Below are 17,755 nucleotides of genomic sequence, written 5' to 3' on the forward strand. Positions count from 1 at the left end.
CAACCGCGCTGAACTGGCTGCCACGCCGCGCCGAGCCATGCGGGACCCGCCCGCAGCGTCCACGGGCAGCGCTCGCCTCGATAAACCCGATCGAGCAGCCGATGGAACTCGAAGTGTCGTGCCGCCCTCGCTCGCAGACTATCTCGACGACTTGCCGCTGCCAGCATGCGTCTTTGCCCACTCGACCTTCACCCGAGACGCGATCGCCCCGCCCGCGTACCAGAACCTCGCCTTCGAAGCCCTCCTCGCCCAGGGCAAGGTCTTGTCGGACGACACAACGCTCCCTCACCCTTTGAACGACATCGAGCGCACCCTCCTCGACGTAATCGACGAGCCAAGTTTTGCTCAACTCCGGCAATGGCTTCTCGAAGGCGTCGCGACCTTCCCCTCCTCATCGTCCTCTCCTCGTAAACGCCCTCGCCAGTCCTCGCAACGCCATATCGCCCTCCAGCTCGACGAGAACATCTCCTTCCCCAAGCTGCGATGGCGGGCTTCCGTCAGGGATGGGTACACCGTCTTGACGCACTTGCCTGCCGTCGAGTTGGTTCACGGAGGAGGCGTCAAGTCGGCGGCTGTTCAGGAGGAAAGGACAGGACGAGCTGGAGTGGTACGGTTGGGCGAGCTGGAAGTCTCTGCGGACCGCGTGCGGGACGCGACGAGCCTCGAAGGACTCGCATTCACGCTGTGGCACTCGCCAATCGGCATGTTCCGCGTCAACAAGGACCTCCAAGTCACGCAAGCCAACCCGGCTTGGCGCAAGACGATCGGAATTGGTCCAGGCGAGTCCAACGACTCGTGGGGCAACCGGATCCATCCAGATGATACGGAGCGAGTCTTTGCGCATTACGCAGAAATCGCAGCGACTTCGCCTTTGAGGCGCGACGAGTGCGAGTGGAGGTGGTTGATGGGCGACAAGGAGCAGAATAGGGTGTGCGTGATTGAGCCGGTCATCATCGAGGGCGTGATGGAGGGGTACAGCGGCTACCTCGAGAAGTGAGTCTCGACAATATCCCTCCTTCTACTCAACTCCCTCTCTGACGCCCACTCAACTCGTCTTGCAGCATCGACGAACAAAAAGCCATCGTCTCCGCCTCCCAAGCGCGCGAAGCCCAACTGCAAACCGAACTCGCCATCTTGTCCGACACCTGCGCCGTCGGCCTTTCGCGCCATGCGCTCGACGGGACGTTCTTGAATGTCAACCCGGCTTGGCATGCGATTGTTGGGATGGACCCGGAGGAACCGTTGGAGAATTGGATGAAGAATCTAGTGTGAGTTGCGGTGCTTTTTCGAGTCTGATGGTGATTGAGGGCGTATTGAGGCCCGTCGAGGCTGACTATGAGTGTTGCGCAGACCGGAAGACCACGACCGCGTCATGCAAGCCTGGGCCAAGCCCGTTCTCTTTCCCCAATGCTCTCCCCTCTTTCCCCGCTGACTTGAGCTGTCTTCAGGACGCTCGAGACGCGCGATTCGCTTAGCATCCAGTTCAAGTTCAAGAACGGCCGAGTCTGCCTGACACAGATCACGCCAAACCATCGGGAGAAGGACAAGGCGACTGGCTGGATCGGCAGCACGACCGAGTTCGTCTCCGACTCCCTCTCCTTCGTCTCCTCGCGAGTCGTACGCTGACTCGGGAGCGAAACAGTGTCACTGCCCAAGCCCGCGCAGAAGAAGCGATCCTGAACGTCTCGAAGGAGCGAGAGGCGCGGGCGAAGAAGGAGGCGGAGGAGGCGGAGCAGCGCAGACGGATTGCGGTCGAGGAGAAGCGCCAGCAGGAGCTGTTGATTGATGTCACGAGTCACGAGATTCGGAATCCGGTGCGTTTCGTTCGCTTGGTCGGTTGAAGAGATAGGCAGACTGACAGGATTTCGTCGCGCGCGCAGATCAGCGCCATCCTGCAGAACAGCGACTTCACTCGTTCCTCTCTCCAGAAGCTACGTGACACCCTCGTCGTCCTCCAACAACGCAACGCGCTCCCCTCCGAACTCGCCGGCTCCGCCCTAAACGACCTCGACGAAGACATCGAAGCGCTCGATGCCATCACCGAGTGCGGAATGGCGCAGGAACGGATCGCGAACGATATCCTCGGCCTCGCGCAGATCCAGCTCAGCAAATACAATATCGCACCGATCGAGTTCGACTTGACCACGAGCTTGCGCAACATCTGCCGAATGTTCAAGGTGTGTCGTCCGCTTACCCTCGTACCCATCAGCTGCTCACGCACTTTCACGCAGAATGAGTGCCGGACGAAGGATATCGAGCTGAACTTGATCATCGGCTCGTCTCTCGCTCGTCTCGGTCCGAAAGCTCGCGTCTTTGCCGACCCAGGTGCGTCACGCTCTCGGATACTGTCTCGACCTACGCTCATCCGAGTCCTCGATTGCAGCCCGCCTCACGCAAATCATTGTCAACCTCCTCTCCAACGCCATCCGCTTCACCGCCAAATCCTCAAGCCGCATCGTCACCCTCTCCGTCGAGCTCTCTTCCACCCGACCCGCCGACGACGCACCCATCGTGCCTCCGAAAGGCGAAGACGATGTACGGCGAATCGAAGCTGGTCAACCGATTTTCTTGCTTTTCTCGGTCGAAGATACGGGTCCGGGGATGACGAAGGAGGAGACGAGTCGGTTGTTTGCGAAGTTTATGCAGTGAGTTAAGGGTGACGCCATTTCCCACGCTCTCCCACTCACGCTCACCGCGGTGCAGGGCGTCGCCGTTCACGCACACGACTTGGGGAGGGTCGGGACTCGGCTTGTGGATTGCTCGCAGTCTGTCTCGCTCGTCTTTCTGAATCGTTGCTCCAGCAGCTGACAGACCTTTTCCGTAGATCTATGCGAACTCCAAGCCGGCCGCATTGAAGTGGCCTCGACAGTCGGCAAAGGCTCGATTTTCCGCTGCTTCATCACCGCGCGCGCGGTCGACAACCCCGATGCGTTCCGAGACCAGCAGGCGTCGTTCTCGGAGGGCTATGGTGGGCCTGTTGGAGGATTGAAGATGACTGTTGGACAGAGGGGAGGGGAGGATGCGCCGTTGAAGGGGATGACGGTCTTGTGTTGCGAGGTGCGTCCGCGCTCATGTGCAGACGAGGTGAAGTTGAGGAAAAATCTGACGCTCTTCGCTCTTGCAGGACAACCAAATCAACCGCACCGTCCTTCGGCGACAGCTCACCAAGGAAGGTTGCGAGGTCCTCCTCGCCTGCGACGGGCAAGAAGGGCTCGACCAGCTGCAGCGTCGTGCGGACGGAACAATCGACTGCGTCTTGATGGACATCGAGGTGCGTCTAACCCGCCTCGACCACCTTGTTTTCCTTGTCTAACTTCCCGTCTTCGCAGATGCCCGTCATGGACGGTCTCGCCGCTACTCGCGCAATCCGACATGCCGAGTCGACTGGCCAGCGACGAGGACACCAGCCCATCATCGGATTGACAGGAAACGCCAGGTCCGGCCAGCGCCAGATTGCGCTCGACGCCGGCATCGACGTTGTCGTCACCAAGCCTTACAAGTGGGTGCTCGACTCTACCTCGTTAGCACAGTACCGCATTGACAATCTTTTGTCTCGCAGGATGCCTGAACTCATCTCGCAGATCCGCTCACTCCTGGCCGGCGCTTCGCCTTCTGCCTCGCCTTGCCACCCTTCGGCACCGCTCCCTCCCATACATGCTCCCGCGCCAGAAACGACTTCGGCCCGCCCAATACCCACGCCCTCCGCCTGACCCGCCAACTTCCCTCTCTATCTCTCGATCTGCACCTAGTAGATATCCCGCACTGCCTGTGTTGTCCTGCTATACCTCCTGCATCGTCGTCGCCGTCGTCGTCGTTTGTCTCGGCCGGCTTGCCTGCTCCGTCCGCGCCGCCGTTCTCCCCGTCAGCAAGCTCTGCTTTCCAAGCTCTCTCGCTCGACTATACACGCCCAATGCTCGCTCACGATGCCTGCTGCACCTGAGCCGTACATCCCAGAAGCTTCGCAAGCACCCGAACGAGGCGCGCGGGTCCCGCCGCTTGTCGACCCGCCCTCACGCGAGTCGGCCACCTCCACCTCGTCCGGGGACACCCACGGCTCGACCGTAGGAGGCGACGATGGGCGCAGCGCTGTAGCCACACTACATGAGGCAGAAGAGGAGGCTGCCGGCGGACCCGGCGGAAGGGACAAGGACCTCGAGAAGGGCGCGACGAAACGGGATAGCAGAGGGTCGTTGTCTGACGGAGGGGTTATCGTGGTTGGCTGGAAGGGCGACGATGACCCAGAGTGTCCGCTGAACTGGCCAAAGTCGCGGAGGATGCTCGCGACGATCTGGTGCGTCTGGCTTCTCCTTCGAAGTGCGCCCGCTAACTCGGTTTTCCAACGCAGTGTCGCCGGCTTTACTCTCCTTGCGTGAGTTTTTGACAGTTCTGCGTGCAAGTGAACTACCTCACGCCGCTTTCCGCTTTCGAGCGGAGAACCGCAGACTAGCGAGGCGAGGAACAGGTCGTCAACGACTCGCTGACCCTCTTTCCCGCTGCGCAGACCTCTCTCCTCCTCAGCAATGGCTCCTGCGGCGCTGCAGGTCGCTCAGAAGCTGCACATCACGAACGAGGTGCGCCGACTTCAGCTTCTTGGTCTCCTTTCCCCCGACTGACGCCCTTCCCTCGCCCGCAGGTGGAGATCCAGATGTCTACCTCGATCTTCGTCCTCGCCTTCGCCATCTCCCCCCTCGTCTTCGGACCCGCCTCCGAGCTCTTCGGCCGCATCCGCGTCCTCCAGCTCGCCAACGTTCTCTACCTGATCTTCAACCTCGTGTGCGCATTCGCAACGACCAAATCGCAATTCATCGCCTTCCGATGTTTCGCCGGCTTCGGAGGAGGAGCACCGTTGGCCATTGGTGCCGGCGTCTTGTCGGATCTTTGGAGGCCGGAGGAGCGAGGGAAGGGCGCAGCGCTTTACAGTCTGGGACCGCTGCTGGGACCAGCGCTGGGACCCGTCATTGGCGGATGGATCGTCCAGTGCTTGCCATACGATGGGTACAAGTGGATCTTCTGGTCGACCACCATCGTGAGTCTCGCCTTCCGCCCTCCTCTCAGCTTGAGCGCGCAAGCCTTTCCTGCGAGGCGTCATACTTCCTCTGTAAACGTCCCTGACCATTCTTTCGCACAGTTCTCCGGCCTCATCCAGCTTCTCGGCCTCATCGGGCTAAGGGAAACCTACAGCCCGATCCTCCTGCGAAAGAAGGCCGCCGCGCTCAAGAAATCGATGGGACTGCCGCGCGACTCCGACCGCGTGCAAACGAGCTACGAAGCCAAGGCCGGCGGGCGGCGGAAGACCCCTCGCGAAGTCGTCCTTCACGGGATGTTGCGCCCGTTCGCCCTTCTCGCCTACGAGCCGATCCTCCAGCTCTTCGCCCTCTACCTCGCCGTCATCTATGGATGCATCTATCTCCTCCTCACGACTATGTCGCAGCTGTACGAAGGGACGTACGGCCAGTCGACGGGAATCGCCTCGCTGCACTACATCGCCCTCGCTCTCGGCTTCATGATCGCTTCGCAAGGCGGTGCACGGTTGCTAGACGTTATTTATCGGCGATTGAAGGCGCGTGAACACGGGCCAGGTCGTCCCGAGTTCCGTCTTCCCCTTGGTACGTCCTCCGCCTTTGGCCTGCGTTTGTGCGTGCTGACCCCTTCGCATCTCCAGTCGTCCCGGCGAGTATTTCGCTTCCCTTCGGGTTGCTCCTGTACGGCTGGTCCGCCGAGCATCGCCTGCACTGGATCGTACCAGGCGAGTCATGTTTCCGCTTCTCCTCCCTCGACTTCCGCTAACCTCGCACTCACCTCGCAGACATCGGCCTCGTATTTATCGGACTCGGCATGATCCTCGTATTCCAAGCATCGACGTCGTACCTCATAGACACATTCAGTACGTTTCCTCTGCTTCGGGCCTGCGAAAAGGCGAGCTGACAGCTCGTTCTGCAGCCCTGCATGCCGCATCCGCCCTCGCCGCATCTGTGTGCTTGCGAAGTATATGTGGCTTCGCCTTCCCGCTCTTCGCGCCTTACAGTACGTCGCTTCGCCGGTCTCGCCTCCGTCACTCGCTGACTTTCTCGATTCCCGCTCGCTCTCCCCACCTTCCCCGTTTCCGCTTGCTCTTCCTCTCCCCGCAGTGTTTAACGGCATCGGCTACGGCTGGGGCTGCACAATCCTCGCTATCGTAACCATCATTGTGGGATGTCCTGCTGTGCGTCTTTCCCTTCCCTCCATTCCTCCTCCCCGACGTCTCCCGCTGACCCTCGTTGCTCTGTGACGTCACGTAGGCGCCTCTGTTGTACATCTTCGGCGAGCGCATCCGCGGCATGAGTCGGAATGCGGCGAAGGGGACGTAGAGGAGCGAGCAGGAGAGAGTTCTTGTATCGCCTTGCACCGGCTTGTTGTAACTCGCTACAATTCCTCGCAGCTTTCTGGTCTTCGCGAGAGTCCCGCTGTCCGCTTTAAGCTTGTCGACGTCGCGACTACTTTGTAATCGTCCCATTACCTCGAGCTTGTAATGTCGCAATACGACTCGCTCGCGCCCCTCCTTCGTCCTCATACCAAGACAGCGTTCTTCGCTGGCCGCTTGTTCCTTCTCTCCTTGCTCTAGACCGCGCCTGCTCTTGCCGTTAAGCCTGCGCGCCTCTCCTTCCAGAGAAACCCCTCCTCTCCCCCTCCACCACCTCATCACCCCGTCCCGACTCTCAACACCCGCCTGATCAGGCTAGAGACACGCCGGCACGGTAGATCGTACCATGGTGGACCGACCTATCGCTTTCCAGGAGCTCTTGCAGGTGCGCTCGCCGTTCTCTCGCTCCTCCAACTCGACACGCGCTCCACCGCCCCGAGACCGAAGCGTTCGCGTCTAACTGAGGGAGGAGAGGCTGACGCGGACTCGTTGTGCAGCTCACGGCGCTCGGTATCCAGCCCGGGTCGATCGGCTTCGCGACGCTCACGCTCGAGTCGGACCGCTTCGTGTGTGTCCGCGAGGAGGTGAATGGCGCCAAGCAGGTCGTGATCATCGACATGCTCGACCCGAACAACGTCGTCCGCCGTCCCATCTCTGCCGAGAGTGCCATCATGCACCTGGACGACAAGGTCATTGCGCTGCGAGGTGAGCAGTCGCCCTCACCGCCTCCTCGGCTCGACTGACCTCCTTCTCTCGACAGCACAACGCCAGCTGCAGATCTTTAGTATCGAGCAGAAGGCCAAGGTTCGCGCGCACCTCATGCACGAGGACGTGACGTTCTGGAAGTGGATCTCGCCGACCACCATCGGCATCGTTACCGAGACGGCCGTCTACCACTGGACCTGCTACGCCCCTTCTTCTCAGCCCGACGCCCAGACCTCCGACACGCCCGTCAAGGTGTTCGACAGGCACGCTTCTCTCGCGGGTAACCAGATAATCAATTATCGGGTTACCCCCGACGAGAAATGGCTCGTCCTCGTCGGCATTAGCTCCAACACGACCAACCCCGCCGGGTTCAAGGTCAAGGGTGCGATGCAGCTCTACTCGAAGGAGCGCGGCGTCTCGCAGCCGATTGAGGGTCACGCGGCGAGCTTTGCGGAGATCAGGTTGGAGGGCGCGAGCGACGACACCAAGCTGTTCACCTTCGCTGTCCGCACGGCTACGGGTGCCAAGGTGAGTCGTGGCGTTCGCTCGAAGGTAGAGTCGTGCTGATGAAGCTCCCCACAGCTTCACGTCGTCGAGATCGACCACCAGGCGAATCTCCCGGCTTACGCCAAGAAGGCTGTCGACGTCTTTTTCCCTCCCGAGGCGACGAACGACTTCCCCGTCGCCATGCAAGTCTCGAAGCGGTACGGCATCGTCTACCTCGTGACGAAGTACGGCTTCATCCACCTGTACGACCTCGAATCCGGCGCGTGCATCTACATGAACCGCATCTCTGGCGAGACGATGTTCACGACGTGCGAGCACCGCGCGACGTCCGGCATCATCGGCATCAACCGCAAGGGCCAGGTCTTGAGCGTTACGGTCGACGAGGAAGTCATGATCCCGTACATCCTCTCGACGCTCAACAACACCGAGCTCGCCATCCGCATCGCCTCTCGCGGCGGCCTCCCCGGCGCCGACGACCTCTTCCAGCGCCAGTTCGCCCAGCTCTTCCAGTCGGGCGACTACTCCGGCGCCGCCAAGGTCGCAGCCGGCTCGCCTCGCGGCATCCTCCGCACGAGCCAGACGATCGACATGTTCAAGGGGGTGCCGGTGCAGCAGGGTCAGCTCAGCCCGATCCTGCAGTACTTTGGCATCCTCCTTGAGCGCGGCAAGCTGAACAAGTACGAGTCGCTCGAGCTGGCCAGGCCGGTGCTCGTCCAGGGACGCAAGCAGCTCCTTGAGAAGTGGCTCAAGGAGGACAAGGTGAGTTGGCGCGTCATCCTCGTAGATCACATCGTTGACTGTTTGCGCCACACAGATCGAATGCAGCGAGGAGCTCGGCGACATCGTTCGCACACACGACATGACCCTCGCCCTTTCCGTCTACCTCCGCGCCAACGTCCCGAACAAGGTCGTCGCCTGCTTCGCCGAGACTGGTCAGTTCGCCAAGATCATCGTCTACGCCAAGCGCGTCGGCTACACGCCCGACTACGCCGCCCTCCTCCAGCATGTCACTCGCCTCAATCCGGAGAACGGTGCCGAGTTTGCGACGCAGCTCGTCAACGACGAGATGGGTCCTCTCGTCGACGTCGAGCGCGTCGTCGACATCTTCATGTCGCAGAATATGATCCAGCAGGCGACGTCGTTCCTTCTCGACGCGCTCAAGGAGAACAAGCCTGAACAGGGACACCTCCAGACTCGCCTCCTCGAGATGAACCTCCTCAACGCGCCTCAGGTCGCCGACGCCATCCTCGGCAACAACATGTTCTCGCACTACGACCGGCCCCGGATTGCCAACCTCTGCGAGAAGGCCGGGTTGCTCCAGCGCGCGCTCGAGCACTACGAGGACATCAACGACATCAAGCGTGTCGTCGTTCACACGAACTTGATCCCGGCTGAGGTCGGCGCCGTTCTTGCTCTGGCGTCGCCGACTCGCACTGACGTTTTGCGTCCCGCAGTACCTCGTCGAGTTCTTCGGCAAGTTGACGGTCGAGCAGACGCTCGAGTGCTTCAACGAGATGTTGAGGGTCAACATCCGCCAGAACCTCCAGGTCGTCGTCCAGGCCGCGACCAAGTACTCCGACCTCATCGGCCCCGTCCGCCTCATTGAGCTCTTCGAGAAGTTCAAGACGGCCGAGGGTCTCTACTACTACCTCGGCTCGATCGTCAACCTCAGCGAGGACTCGGAGGTGCACTTCAAGTACATCCAGGCGGCTACGAGGACGGGCCAGATCCGCGAGGTCGAGCGCATCGTCCGCGAGTCCAACTTCTACAACCCGGAGAAGGTCAAGAACTTCCTCAAGGAGGCCAAGCTTCCCGACCAGCTCCCGCTCATCATTGTCTGCGACCGCTTCGACTTTGTCCACGACCTCGTCCTCTACCTGTACCAGAACGGCATGACCAACTTCATAGAGGTCTACGTTCAGCGCGTCAACTCGGCGCGCACGCCGCAGGTCATCGGCGGCCTCCTCGACGTCGACTGCGACGAGAACACGATCAAGGCCCTCCTCGCGAGCGTCACCGGTCCCGTCCCCGTCGACGAGCTCGTCGACGAGGTCGAGAAGCGCAACCGCCTCAAGCTCATCTTGCCGTACCTCGAGGCCAAGATTGCCGCCGGCCAGCAGGACCCCGCGCTCTACAACGCCCTCGCCAAGATCAAGATCGACTCGAACAACGACCCCGAGTCGTTCCTCAAGGAGAACGGCATCTACGACCCCCTCGTCGTCGGCAAGTACTGCGAGAAGCGCGACCCGTACCTCGCATACATCGCATACGCCAAGGGATTGTGCGACGATGAGCTCATCTCGATCACGAACGACAACCAGGCGAGAATCGCAGCCTTCTGCCTGGCCTCCTTGTCTTGCTGACGCTTGTTCCGCCCGCAGATGTACAAGCACCAAGCTCGCTACCTCGTCAAGCGCCGCCGTCTCGAACTCTGGCAACAGGTCCTCCAGGGCGACAACCTGCACAAGCGCCAGCTCATCGACCAGGTCGTCGCGACCGCCGTCCCCGAGTCCACCGACCCCGAGGACGTCTCGGTCACCGTCAAGGCTTTCCTGTCCGCAGACCTCCCGTCCGAGCTAATCGAGCTCCTCGAGAAGATCGTCCTCGATCAGTCGGCGTTCAGCGACAACGCCAACCTCAAGAAGCTCCTCATGCTCACCGCCATCCGCGCCGACAAGGGCCGCGTCATGGGCTACATCGACAAGGTCGAGGGTTTCGACGTGCAGGAGATCGCCTCGATCATGATCGAGCACGGCCTGTACGAGGAGGCGTTCACGCTCTACCGCAAGAACGGCATGCACCTCGAGGCGACGAACGTGCTGGTCGAGTACATTGTCTCGATCGACCGCGCGCAGCAGTACGCCGACAAGGTCGACCAGCCCGCCGTCTGGTCCCGCCTCGGTAAGGCGCAGCTCGACGGTCTCCGCATCAAGGACGCGATCGACTCGTACATCCGCGCCGAGGACCCCTCGAACTACCTCGAGGTCATCGAGACAGCGTCGCGCGCCGGCAAGAGCGAGGACCTCGTCCGCTACCTCCAGATGGCACGCAAGACGCTCCGCGAGCCGGCCATCGACACCGAGCTCGCCGTCTCGTACGCCAAGACGGACCGCCTCCGCGACATGGAGGACTTCCTCGGCATGACCAACGTCGCCGACCTCCTCTCCGCCGGTGAGAAGGCCTTCGATGCGGGCCTGTACGAGGCCGCCAAGCTCCTCTTCACCAGCATCTCGAACTGGGCCCGCCTCGCGACGACGCTCATCTACCTCGGCGAGAACCAGGCCGCCGTGGACGCCGCCCGCAAGGCCGGCAACACGCAGGTCTGGAAGCAAGTCAACGCGGCGTGCATCGAGAAGAAGGAGTTCCGCCTCGCGCAGATTTGCGGTCTCAACCTGATTGTTCACGCCGAGGAGCTGCAGGCGCTCGTCCGCCTGTACGAGTACCGCGGCTACGTCGACGAGCTCATGGCGCTCCTCGAGGCGGGTCTCGGTCTCGAGCGCGCGCACATGGGCATGTTCACCGAGCTCTCGGTCCTCTACGCGAAGGTGCGCTTTCCGCTCCCGGGCTGTCTCGCTTGCGTGTGCTGACTCGCTGTGCGTCACCACCTGCAGTACAAGCCTGAGCGTCTCATGGAGCACCTCAAGCTCTTCTGGTCCCGCATCAGTGAGTCGAGTTGCTTCTGACGCCTTTGATCTGTCGCTGACTTGCCTCTCCGCCTAGACATCCCGAAGGTCCTCCGCGCCGCCGAGCAGGCTCATCTCTGGCCCGAACTCGTCTTCCTCTACGTCCACTACGACGAGTTCGACAACGCTGCGCTCGCGATGATGGAGCGGTCCGCCGACGCTTGGGAGCACAACCAGTTCAAGGAGGTCGTCGTCAAGGTCGCCAACATCGAGATCTACTACAAGGTGCGTTGCGCTGTCGTTACGCTCGCAATCCTGCTTGCTGACGCGTCTCTCGACAGGCGCTCAACTTCTACCTCGAGCAACAACCCATGCTGCTCAACGACCTCCTCAGCGTCCTCGCGCCCCGGATCGACCACACGCGTGTCGTCAAGATGTTCCAGAAGGCCGACGAGCTGCCGAGTGCGTCGCCAGCGGTCCCTCCGAGTGGAGTCGTGCTGACTGTCCCCGTCCGCAGTGATCAAGAACTACCTCATCTCGGTCCAGAAGAACAACATCCCCGCCGTGAACGAGGCGTTCAACGACTTGCTGATCGAGGAGGAGGACTACAAGACGCTGCGGGACTCGATCGACACGAACGACGCGTTTGATTCGGCCGAGCTGAGTCGGCGACTCGCGCAACATGATCTGCTCGAGTTCCGACGATGTGCGTGTCGACTTTCCAGGCTGCTATACCGCCCGTGCTAACGATTGCTGCGAGTACAGTGGCCTCTCACCTTATGGCGCGAAACAACCAGTGGACCGCCTCCATCACCCTTTCGAAGGAGGATAAGCTCTACAAGGACGCCATCGCCACCGCCGCCGCTTCCAACAAGACTGAGATTGCGGAAGATCTGCTCCGTTACTTCAGCGACATCGGCTCGCGCGAATGTTACACGGCGCTGCTCTTCGCGGCGTTCGACCTCATTCGGCCCGACGTTGTCGAGGAACTTTCGTGGCGCCATGGCTTCCACGACGTCGCAACGCCTTACCGCCTCCAGGTCGACCGTCTGCGGTCCGAGCAGCTGGCCTCGCTCGCGAAGAAGATGGAGGACTTGATGAGCAAGACGGTCGCGAAGGAGGAAGAAGACGCAGCACCCTTCTCTCTCGCTCCGCAAACTCTCGCTTTGACCTGGGGGTGAACGAACGTGTAGGTAGATTTGCAACGATTCTGTGGCTTCGACTAGACTTCGCTCAACGAGAGGGTCGAGGAGAAAACGTGATGCAAGCTGAAGCGAGAGGTGAGAAGAGAAACGAAGCTGCGCGGCGCTTAACCTTCCGATCCATCCCAGAGCGGCCGCGTCAGCGCCTGCTCGAGCGTTACCCATCGGTTCCGTGACTGGAGACCGTAGGGCCAATACGAGCCTTGACGATGCTGATCGCCGTGGTTCTGCAGATTGCGCGCTTGCGACCGGCCGACAGCGTACGACATCGGGCAAGTCTGCCAGGAGCAACCCGTCAGCAACTGCGCAGGATGCACCCAGGCAGCACCACGCTTACGTCAAGATCGCACAGAGCTCGTTCGGGATGTTCGGCAGCGATGTGAGCACGCTTGCCCAACGCTCCGCCGGTCAGAATGTCGCATCCCTGCGCGCAAGACGCGGAGTGAACAGCCGTTGATGTATGTAGAAGGAGAGCTTCGACGCACTTCGGGACATCTGCCCCAGCAGAAATCGCCGCGGCGATGCTGGGGGAGGAGCTTTGGCAGGTTAACAAACGGGCAGTCCTGGCGGTGACGACGCAAGTAGTCAGCAAGGTCGAAAGCGAAGTATGCCGAGACGCACATTCAGTCCGCACCGCTCATAGAGGTGCCAATGTTGCGGCTGGGAATGTTCGAAGGTGCGAGCGAATTTGCGACGGGGCGCTGGAGCGTCCTCCGACTCCTCGCCGCTGTCGCAACTCGCGCCTGAATGTCCTTCATAAGCGCCGCGGCGGGCCTTCGGACGTTGGCGAGCTGAAAGGACGCATTGTCAGCATCGCTCGCGATTCTAAAGCAGGCGAAACGATAACAACGCACTTGTCCTCCTCTTCCGATGAAGCTCGCCACCGTTGCGCTTCGCCGCTTCGCTTTGGCCGACGCGCCTCGTCAAGCCGTAGTATACCATGAGGGTCAAGAGCTGCAAGACCTGGGGATTGACGTCTTCCACGTCTTCCTCGGCGATGTGCGCTTCGACGCCTTCGAGGAGGTCCTCGACCGTGACGACGATGCTCTTGCCGCGCGACTGGTTGATCGTGAAGCACAGCTCGGCGGTGGGCTGCATGCGGGAGAGAAAGTCGTCGCGGAGGGCGACGAGGTCGTCGGTGATCCCGTCTGCTCCGATAACAACCAGTCTGTCGATGTGTGGGAGCTTCGAGAGGGGAGTCGTCGAGTCATGACGACGGGCAAGCGGCATGTTGAGCCCCGTAAGCCACTTCGACGGTCCTTCGCGTGCTGTACCGAAGGCGAGATGGACGGAGACAGCGTCTTCCGGTTCCGCACCCCAGGCCGACTCAGCCGCCTCGCGTCCCTGCGCTTCCATGTCGTCGAGCTGCCGCTGGAGAGCGCGCTTCGCCGCCTCAATCGCGCCTTCGGGGTTCCCATAATTTCTGCGACGTGCTCGGAAGGGTAGAACTCCAAGCTCGCCCTCGTCATTCTGTGAAGAATGTAGGCGAAGGGATCGTCGCCGTCGCCTCCAGCGCCGACGTACCCGCCTTGGTGCCGGCCGGCCTCGACGTTTGCTGCGGCTGCAGGATGGACCGCATCGAAGATTGGGTGTTCAACCTGAACGCGCGAGGAGGAGGCGAATGAGCTCGCCGAACGAGTGTCGGGCAGGGTGTCGTGCGAGAGACGCGTAGACGAGGCTGCGGAAGAACGAGCACGCGGACGAGCGCCGTTCGAGGTGCGCGAGGTTCCCGTCGTGCGGGTCGACTTGATCTTCGAGTTGGCGAGGAAGTCGGCAAGCCTGACGGGCGTGGATGAACGGGGTCGCGGAGAGGAACCGGCAGACGTCTTGCGCGACGAGGTCGAGGTTGCGGAGTCGGTGTCGGATCCTGGATTGACGACCGTTGTTGAGCCGGGCATCGATGCGTCCGCATCTTCGGGCTCTGGAAACTGCGGAGCCGATGGCTGAGGCAAAGCACCAGCTTCGTCCATGACGACTTCGGGCGAATAGGAGCGGGTCGACGGAGACGTCGAATGCAAGTGCTGCGCATTGGCGATGACCGGCGCTTCGTCGCCACAGGGGAAAGCGTCGACAGCGACATCGCTGAGCGAGTTGTCGTAGCCGGACGAGGCGGTAGGAGTCGGGGAAGAAGCTGTGAGAGGACGCGAAATTGTCAGCTGATGCGTTGATCACAAAGTCTTCGCCTCACTGTTGTGGACGTCTCGTGCGGTCCCAGTAGTGCGCCCGGCTGTATGGATCGAGGTCACGGTGAGCGCACTGATGACAATCTCGAGGGAAGAAGGTTCAACGCACCCGTTTCATCGCGAGCGAGCGGTTCAAGACCTTCCGGCACTCTCGCCCTGACCGCACCGTGGTTGCCAACTTCTCCTGCGCCGCCGTCCTGCTCGAGCGAGCTCGTTGCCAGCCTGCTCTGACTGCCCGCTCCCCAAGCGCTTCTCGAACCTCCAAGTAGTTGGCCTGCAACATCTTCTTCACCGACTCCCGACCTCGCTGCGGGGACATCGGGCCCCCCAAAGAGCTAGCTGGTACGCGAGCTGGGTGGCTGCGGCGCGGCGTCGACTGGAAAATCGGCGAGCGAAGGGCGCCGCGGATCTTCCGGCCTGGTCGAGGAGGAGGTGGATCTCGCAGCGGGAGTCCAGTCGACGGGCACAGGCGCAAGGGGCGATCTGACCGGCACTCGTGGTCGAGGCGCAAAAGTGACAGGCGGAAGACGCGAAGAGCGAGGCGTAGCGCGGTCGAGGGGGGGAGGGTGCAGAGGAGAGCTTGCGGGTGGGCGCCGAAGGTTCTCGTCGCTCTGCAGACGTGCATACGGCGCTCAGAACCCGTCGCGACAACCTCGCTTGAGCCTAAGATGGACGCACTGTCTGAAGGAGACGACGAGCGGCACCACGGACGCTGAGGACGAGCGGCGCACGCTGCGAGGACGGAATGTCCGGAGGCCGTCCCGCCATGATCGACAACGCGTCTCTGCAAGAGCCTGGACGAAGCAGGACGAGCGAGTGAGCGGACGGTGAGAGGGATGTCAACGAGGTCGATGAGGACGAGGTGTCGCTCGTCAACCGGGTCTTGCTGGGCTCGATCAGGCTGTGCAGCAGTCGATAACGTCTTCAGATACGCTCCGAGGCTGTCCAAGCCCTCCACGAGGACGTGCTTCGACTTGAGCTTGCATGCGACCTCTCCCTCTTCCTCTCTCGCTTTTACCACTCACTCGTACCTCGCTCAGACAGTGCTGACCGTCTCGCGAAGCGCGTCATTTCCGTCTACCTGCCCATACGACACTCCCCAGCCCGTCAACACTCGCCCCTTCTCGTTCTCCCGCTCCAGTCCTCGGTCGTCTCGCCTGCCACCCCCAGCCTCCTCGCACGCCCGCAAGTGCCATGTCAAGTCCGATCGAAGCCTTCTGTCCCCCTGCCGACCACGAGCACATTGTCGCCGTGACAGGCGTCTCGCGCGGACAGCCGCTCGACCAGGTGCGCACCGTCCTCCTCGCTCGATGTGACGGGTCCAGCTGACGCGCATCATTCGTGGCTCGTTAACGTATAGATCTCTGGAGAGTTCTATCGCGTGGGGAGGACGCTTGGCGCGATCCGTGGAGGCAGGTGCTCGGATGACGGGAAGCTTTCGTACGTACATGTTCTCCCGCTAAGTCGGTGCAAGCGAGCTGGCTGACCATGGGGCCGTATCTTCGTTAGCTTCTTTACCTTCGAGACGCAGGAGGAGGCGAGGAGGGCGATTGAACACATTCACAACGCCGACCTGGGCATCCGCCTCGCGACGGACTCGAAGTGCCTCAAAGCTTCGGTGAGTCCGCCCGCTCCGACTCGTTCGCTTTCCTTTCGCAGTAGTTGACGTCTTCCGCTCTGCCCACGCGCTCAGTACGGCTTCACAGCCAGCTTCTGGTTCGCCGGTTCTCCGCCCTGCAAGAAGGCGGGTAACTTCGTCAACTTCCCCGCTGCTGAGCACCCCGCCCCCGCTTCCGCCCCTTTCTCGAGTCCTGCCGCTGTCGACCCGCTTCCCGACGAGCTTGCCGAAGACGACCCTCTCCAACGCTCTCCAACCCCTCTCGCCGACTCGACGCAGCCCGAGCTCGCGACGGACCGACGCGCCCCGAAGCGCAGGAGGGTCGACGAAGACGGCCCCGGTGTCGAGCAGGATAACTCGAGGGAGCAGTCGACCTTTGCGGCGACGCACAATCAGAGCGGCGAGACGGAGCAGACGGTCGGTGAGACGGGCATGATCCAGGATTCCGCGGAACAGGTCGACTCGGAGGAGACGAAGAACGAGGAGGGCGCTATCCGCGAGACGAGCGGGTTCGATCAGCAGGAAGTGGAGGACGGCGGCGAGGCTGGCGCTGAGAAGGTCGACCCGAGGTGCGTTCTCCTGATCCCTGCGAGTTCTACGCACGTCTTTCGCCGAGCTCACGCTCGATGCTATGCACTAGGGACACCGGCAACGCTGGTCGCGCCGTGCAGGACGGAGTCGACGCCATCGTCACCGCTGGCGGACTGAGTGGAGACGGCTACAGCGCCCGCTACAACGTCGACTACGCACAGCACAGGATCCGCGTCGACATCTACGGTGAACGTGGATTGCCGCTCGCGATCAAGGAGGCGGATGCGATCCTCGTCCAGGGTATCGCCGCCAGCTGCTTCGACTTCGACAACCCTAACAAGCTCGGTGTCGACCTCTGCACGATCGCGAGGGTTTTCCACATCTCGGTCGACAAGATGTACGCTCTCGCTCCGCGCCTGTACCTCGGACTGTGCTCAAGCGCTGACCCGTACTCGAGCGCAGCGTCGGCCTCGTCATCTGGCCGGGCCGTACGGTCGAAGGCCAGCCGCGCTGGTGCATCAAGGTCTATTTCTCGCCGACCATCGCGGGCGACATCATCAGCGACGCCATGAGCGGCGTCAAAGGCCGTATCGGTCGCAACGGCAAGCGACTGCCAGTCAACAGCCTGTTCATCAAGTGGTTCGACGCGGACCGCGAAGAGCAGCGCAAGATTTGCCAGGACCGTCGCGATGCCGACCGCCTCCTCAACCGCATCGCCTCGTCGTCGCGGGACGGCGGCAGGGACTACAGGAGGGAGGACGACCGCAACGGCAGGGACGACCGCTGGGCGAGGAATGCCGGCATCTCGGGCGGTGACAGCTACGGTGGGCGTCGTGATGGCTCGCGTGATCGCAGGGACGACCGCAGGAGCGGCGGCTGGCAGGACCGTCGCAGCTGGCGTCGTCGTTGAAAGGGGTTGAGCGTTGAGCTCGCTTGTTTCGCATGTTACTCTCCCTCACTGTTTCTGTTTCGCATATTACCCCCCC

The 17,755-nt window shown here is 61.8% G+C and overlaps 5 protein-coding genes across 5 annotated transcripts; 4 read left to right on the plus strand and 1 right to left on the minus strand.

Annotated features, from left to right (window-relative positions):
- Nucleotides 1-37: 37 nt before the first annotated feature.
- Nucleotides 38-3,710, plus strand: RHTO_06612 (histidine kinase; the record flags this gene model as incomplete). Its single annotated transcript, XM_016420273.1, has 13 exons — nucleotides 38-993; nucleotides 1,062-1,268; nucleotides 1,351-1,374; nucleotides 1,449-1,577; nucleotides 1,643-1,814; nucleotides 1,881-2,177; nucleotides 2,232-2,325; nucleotides 2,384-2,645; nucleotides 2,704-2,765; nucleotides 2,825-3,057; nucleotides 3,125-3,271; nucleotides 3,330-3,499; nucleotides 3,560-3,710. The coding sequence occupies 13 exons, from the start codon at nucleotides 38-40 to the stop codon at nucleotides 3,708-3,710; spliced, it is 2,904 nt and encodes a 967-aa protein (XP_016269313.1).
- A 213-nt stretch (nucleotides 3,711-3,923) lies between these two features.
- On the plus strand, nucleotides 3,924-6,347 carry RHTO_06613 (MFS polyamine transporter; the record flags this gene model as incomplete). The annotated part of the gene is made up of 10 exons (XM_016420274.1): nucleotides 3,924-4,291; nucleotides 4,346-4,369; nucleotides 4,502-4,571; nucleotides 4,634-5,026; nucleotides 5,129-5,606; nucleotides 5,663-5,755; nucleotides 5,807-5,884; nucleotides 5,941-6,024; nucleotides 6,129-6,202; nucleotides 6,279-6,347. 10 exons carry the CDS (start codon nucleotides 3,924-3,926, stop codon nucleotides 6,345-6,347), a joined length of 1,731 nt encoding a protein of 576 aa, XP_016269311.1.
- A 399-nt stretch (nucleotides 6,348-6,746) lies between these two features.
- RHTO_06614 (clathrin heavy chain) lies at nucleotides 6,747-12,416 on the plus strand (the record flags this gene model as incomplete). Its single annotated transcript, XM_016420275.1, has 12 exons — nucleotides 6,747-6,785; nucleotides 6,898-7,105; nucleotides 7,161-7,633; nucleotides 7,688-8,371; nucleotides 8,427-9,008; nucleotides 9,067-9,933; nucleotides 9,994-11,157; nucleotides 11,224-11,275; nucleotides 11,333-11,520; nucleotides 11,577-11,697; nucleotides 11,753-11,941; nucleotides 12,001-12,416. The coding sequence occupies 12 exons, from the start codon at nucleotides 6,747-6,749 to the stop codon at nucleotides 12,414-12,416; spliced, it is 4,983 nt and encodes a 1,660-aa protein (XP_016269310.1).
- A 128-nt stretch (nucleotides 12,417-12,544) lies between these two features.
- RHTO_06615 (uncharacterized protein) lies at nucleotides 12,545-14,939 on the minus strand (the record flags this gene model as incomplete). The annotated part of the gene is made up of 9 exons (XM_016420276.1): nucleotides 12,545-12,715; nucleotides 12,775-12,861; nucleotides 12,923-13,000; nucleotides 13,059-13,228; nucleotides 13,292-13,860; nucleotides 13,962-14,568; nucleotides 14,626-14,664; nucleotides 14,730-14,817; nucleotides 14,880-14,939. 9 exons carry the CDS (start codon nucleotides 14,937-14,939, stop codon nucleotides 12,545-12,547), a joined length of 1,869 nt encoding a protein of 622 aa, XP_016269299.1.
- An 875-nt stretch (nucleotides 14,940-15,814) lies between these two features.
- On the plus strand, nucleotides 15,815-17,679 carry RHTO_06616 (uncharacterized protein; the record flags this gene model as incomplete). Its single annotated transcript, XM_016420277.1, has 6 exons — nucleotides 15,815-15,907; nucleotides 15,981-16,060; nucleotides 16,130-16,238; nucleotides 16,314-16,807; nucleotides 16,879-17,166; nucleotides 17,232-17,679. 6 exons carry the CDS (start codon nucleotides 15,815-15,817, stop codon nucleotides 17,677-17,679), a joined length of 1,512 nt encoding a protein of 503 aa, XP_016269312.1.
- Between the last annotated feature and the right edge of the window lie 76 nt (nucleotides 17,680-17,755).

The sequence above is a fragment of the Rhodotorula toruloides genome (assembly GCF_000320785.1).
Source record: "Rhodotorula toruloides NP11 unplaced genomic scaffold Scaffold45, whole genome shotgun sequence".
In the NCBI taxonomy this organism is placed as follows: domain Eukaryota; kingdom Fungi; phylum Basidiomycota; class Microbotryomycetes; order Sporidiobolales; family Sporidiobolaceae; genus Rhodotorula; species Rhodotorula toruloides.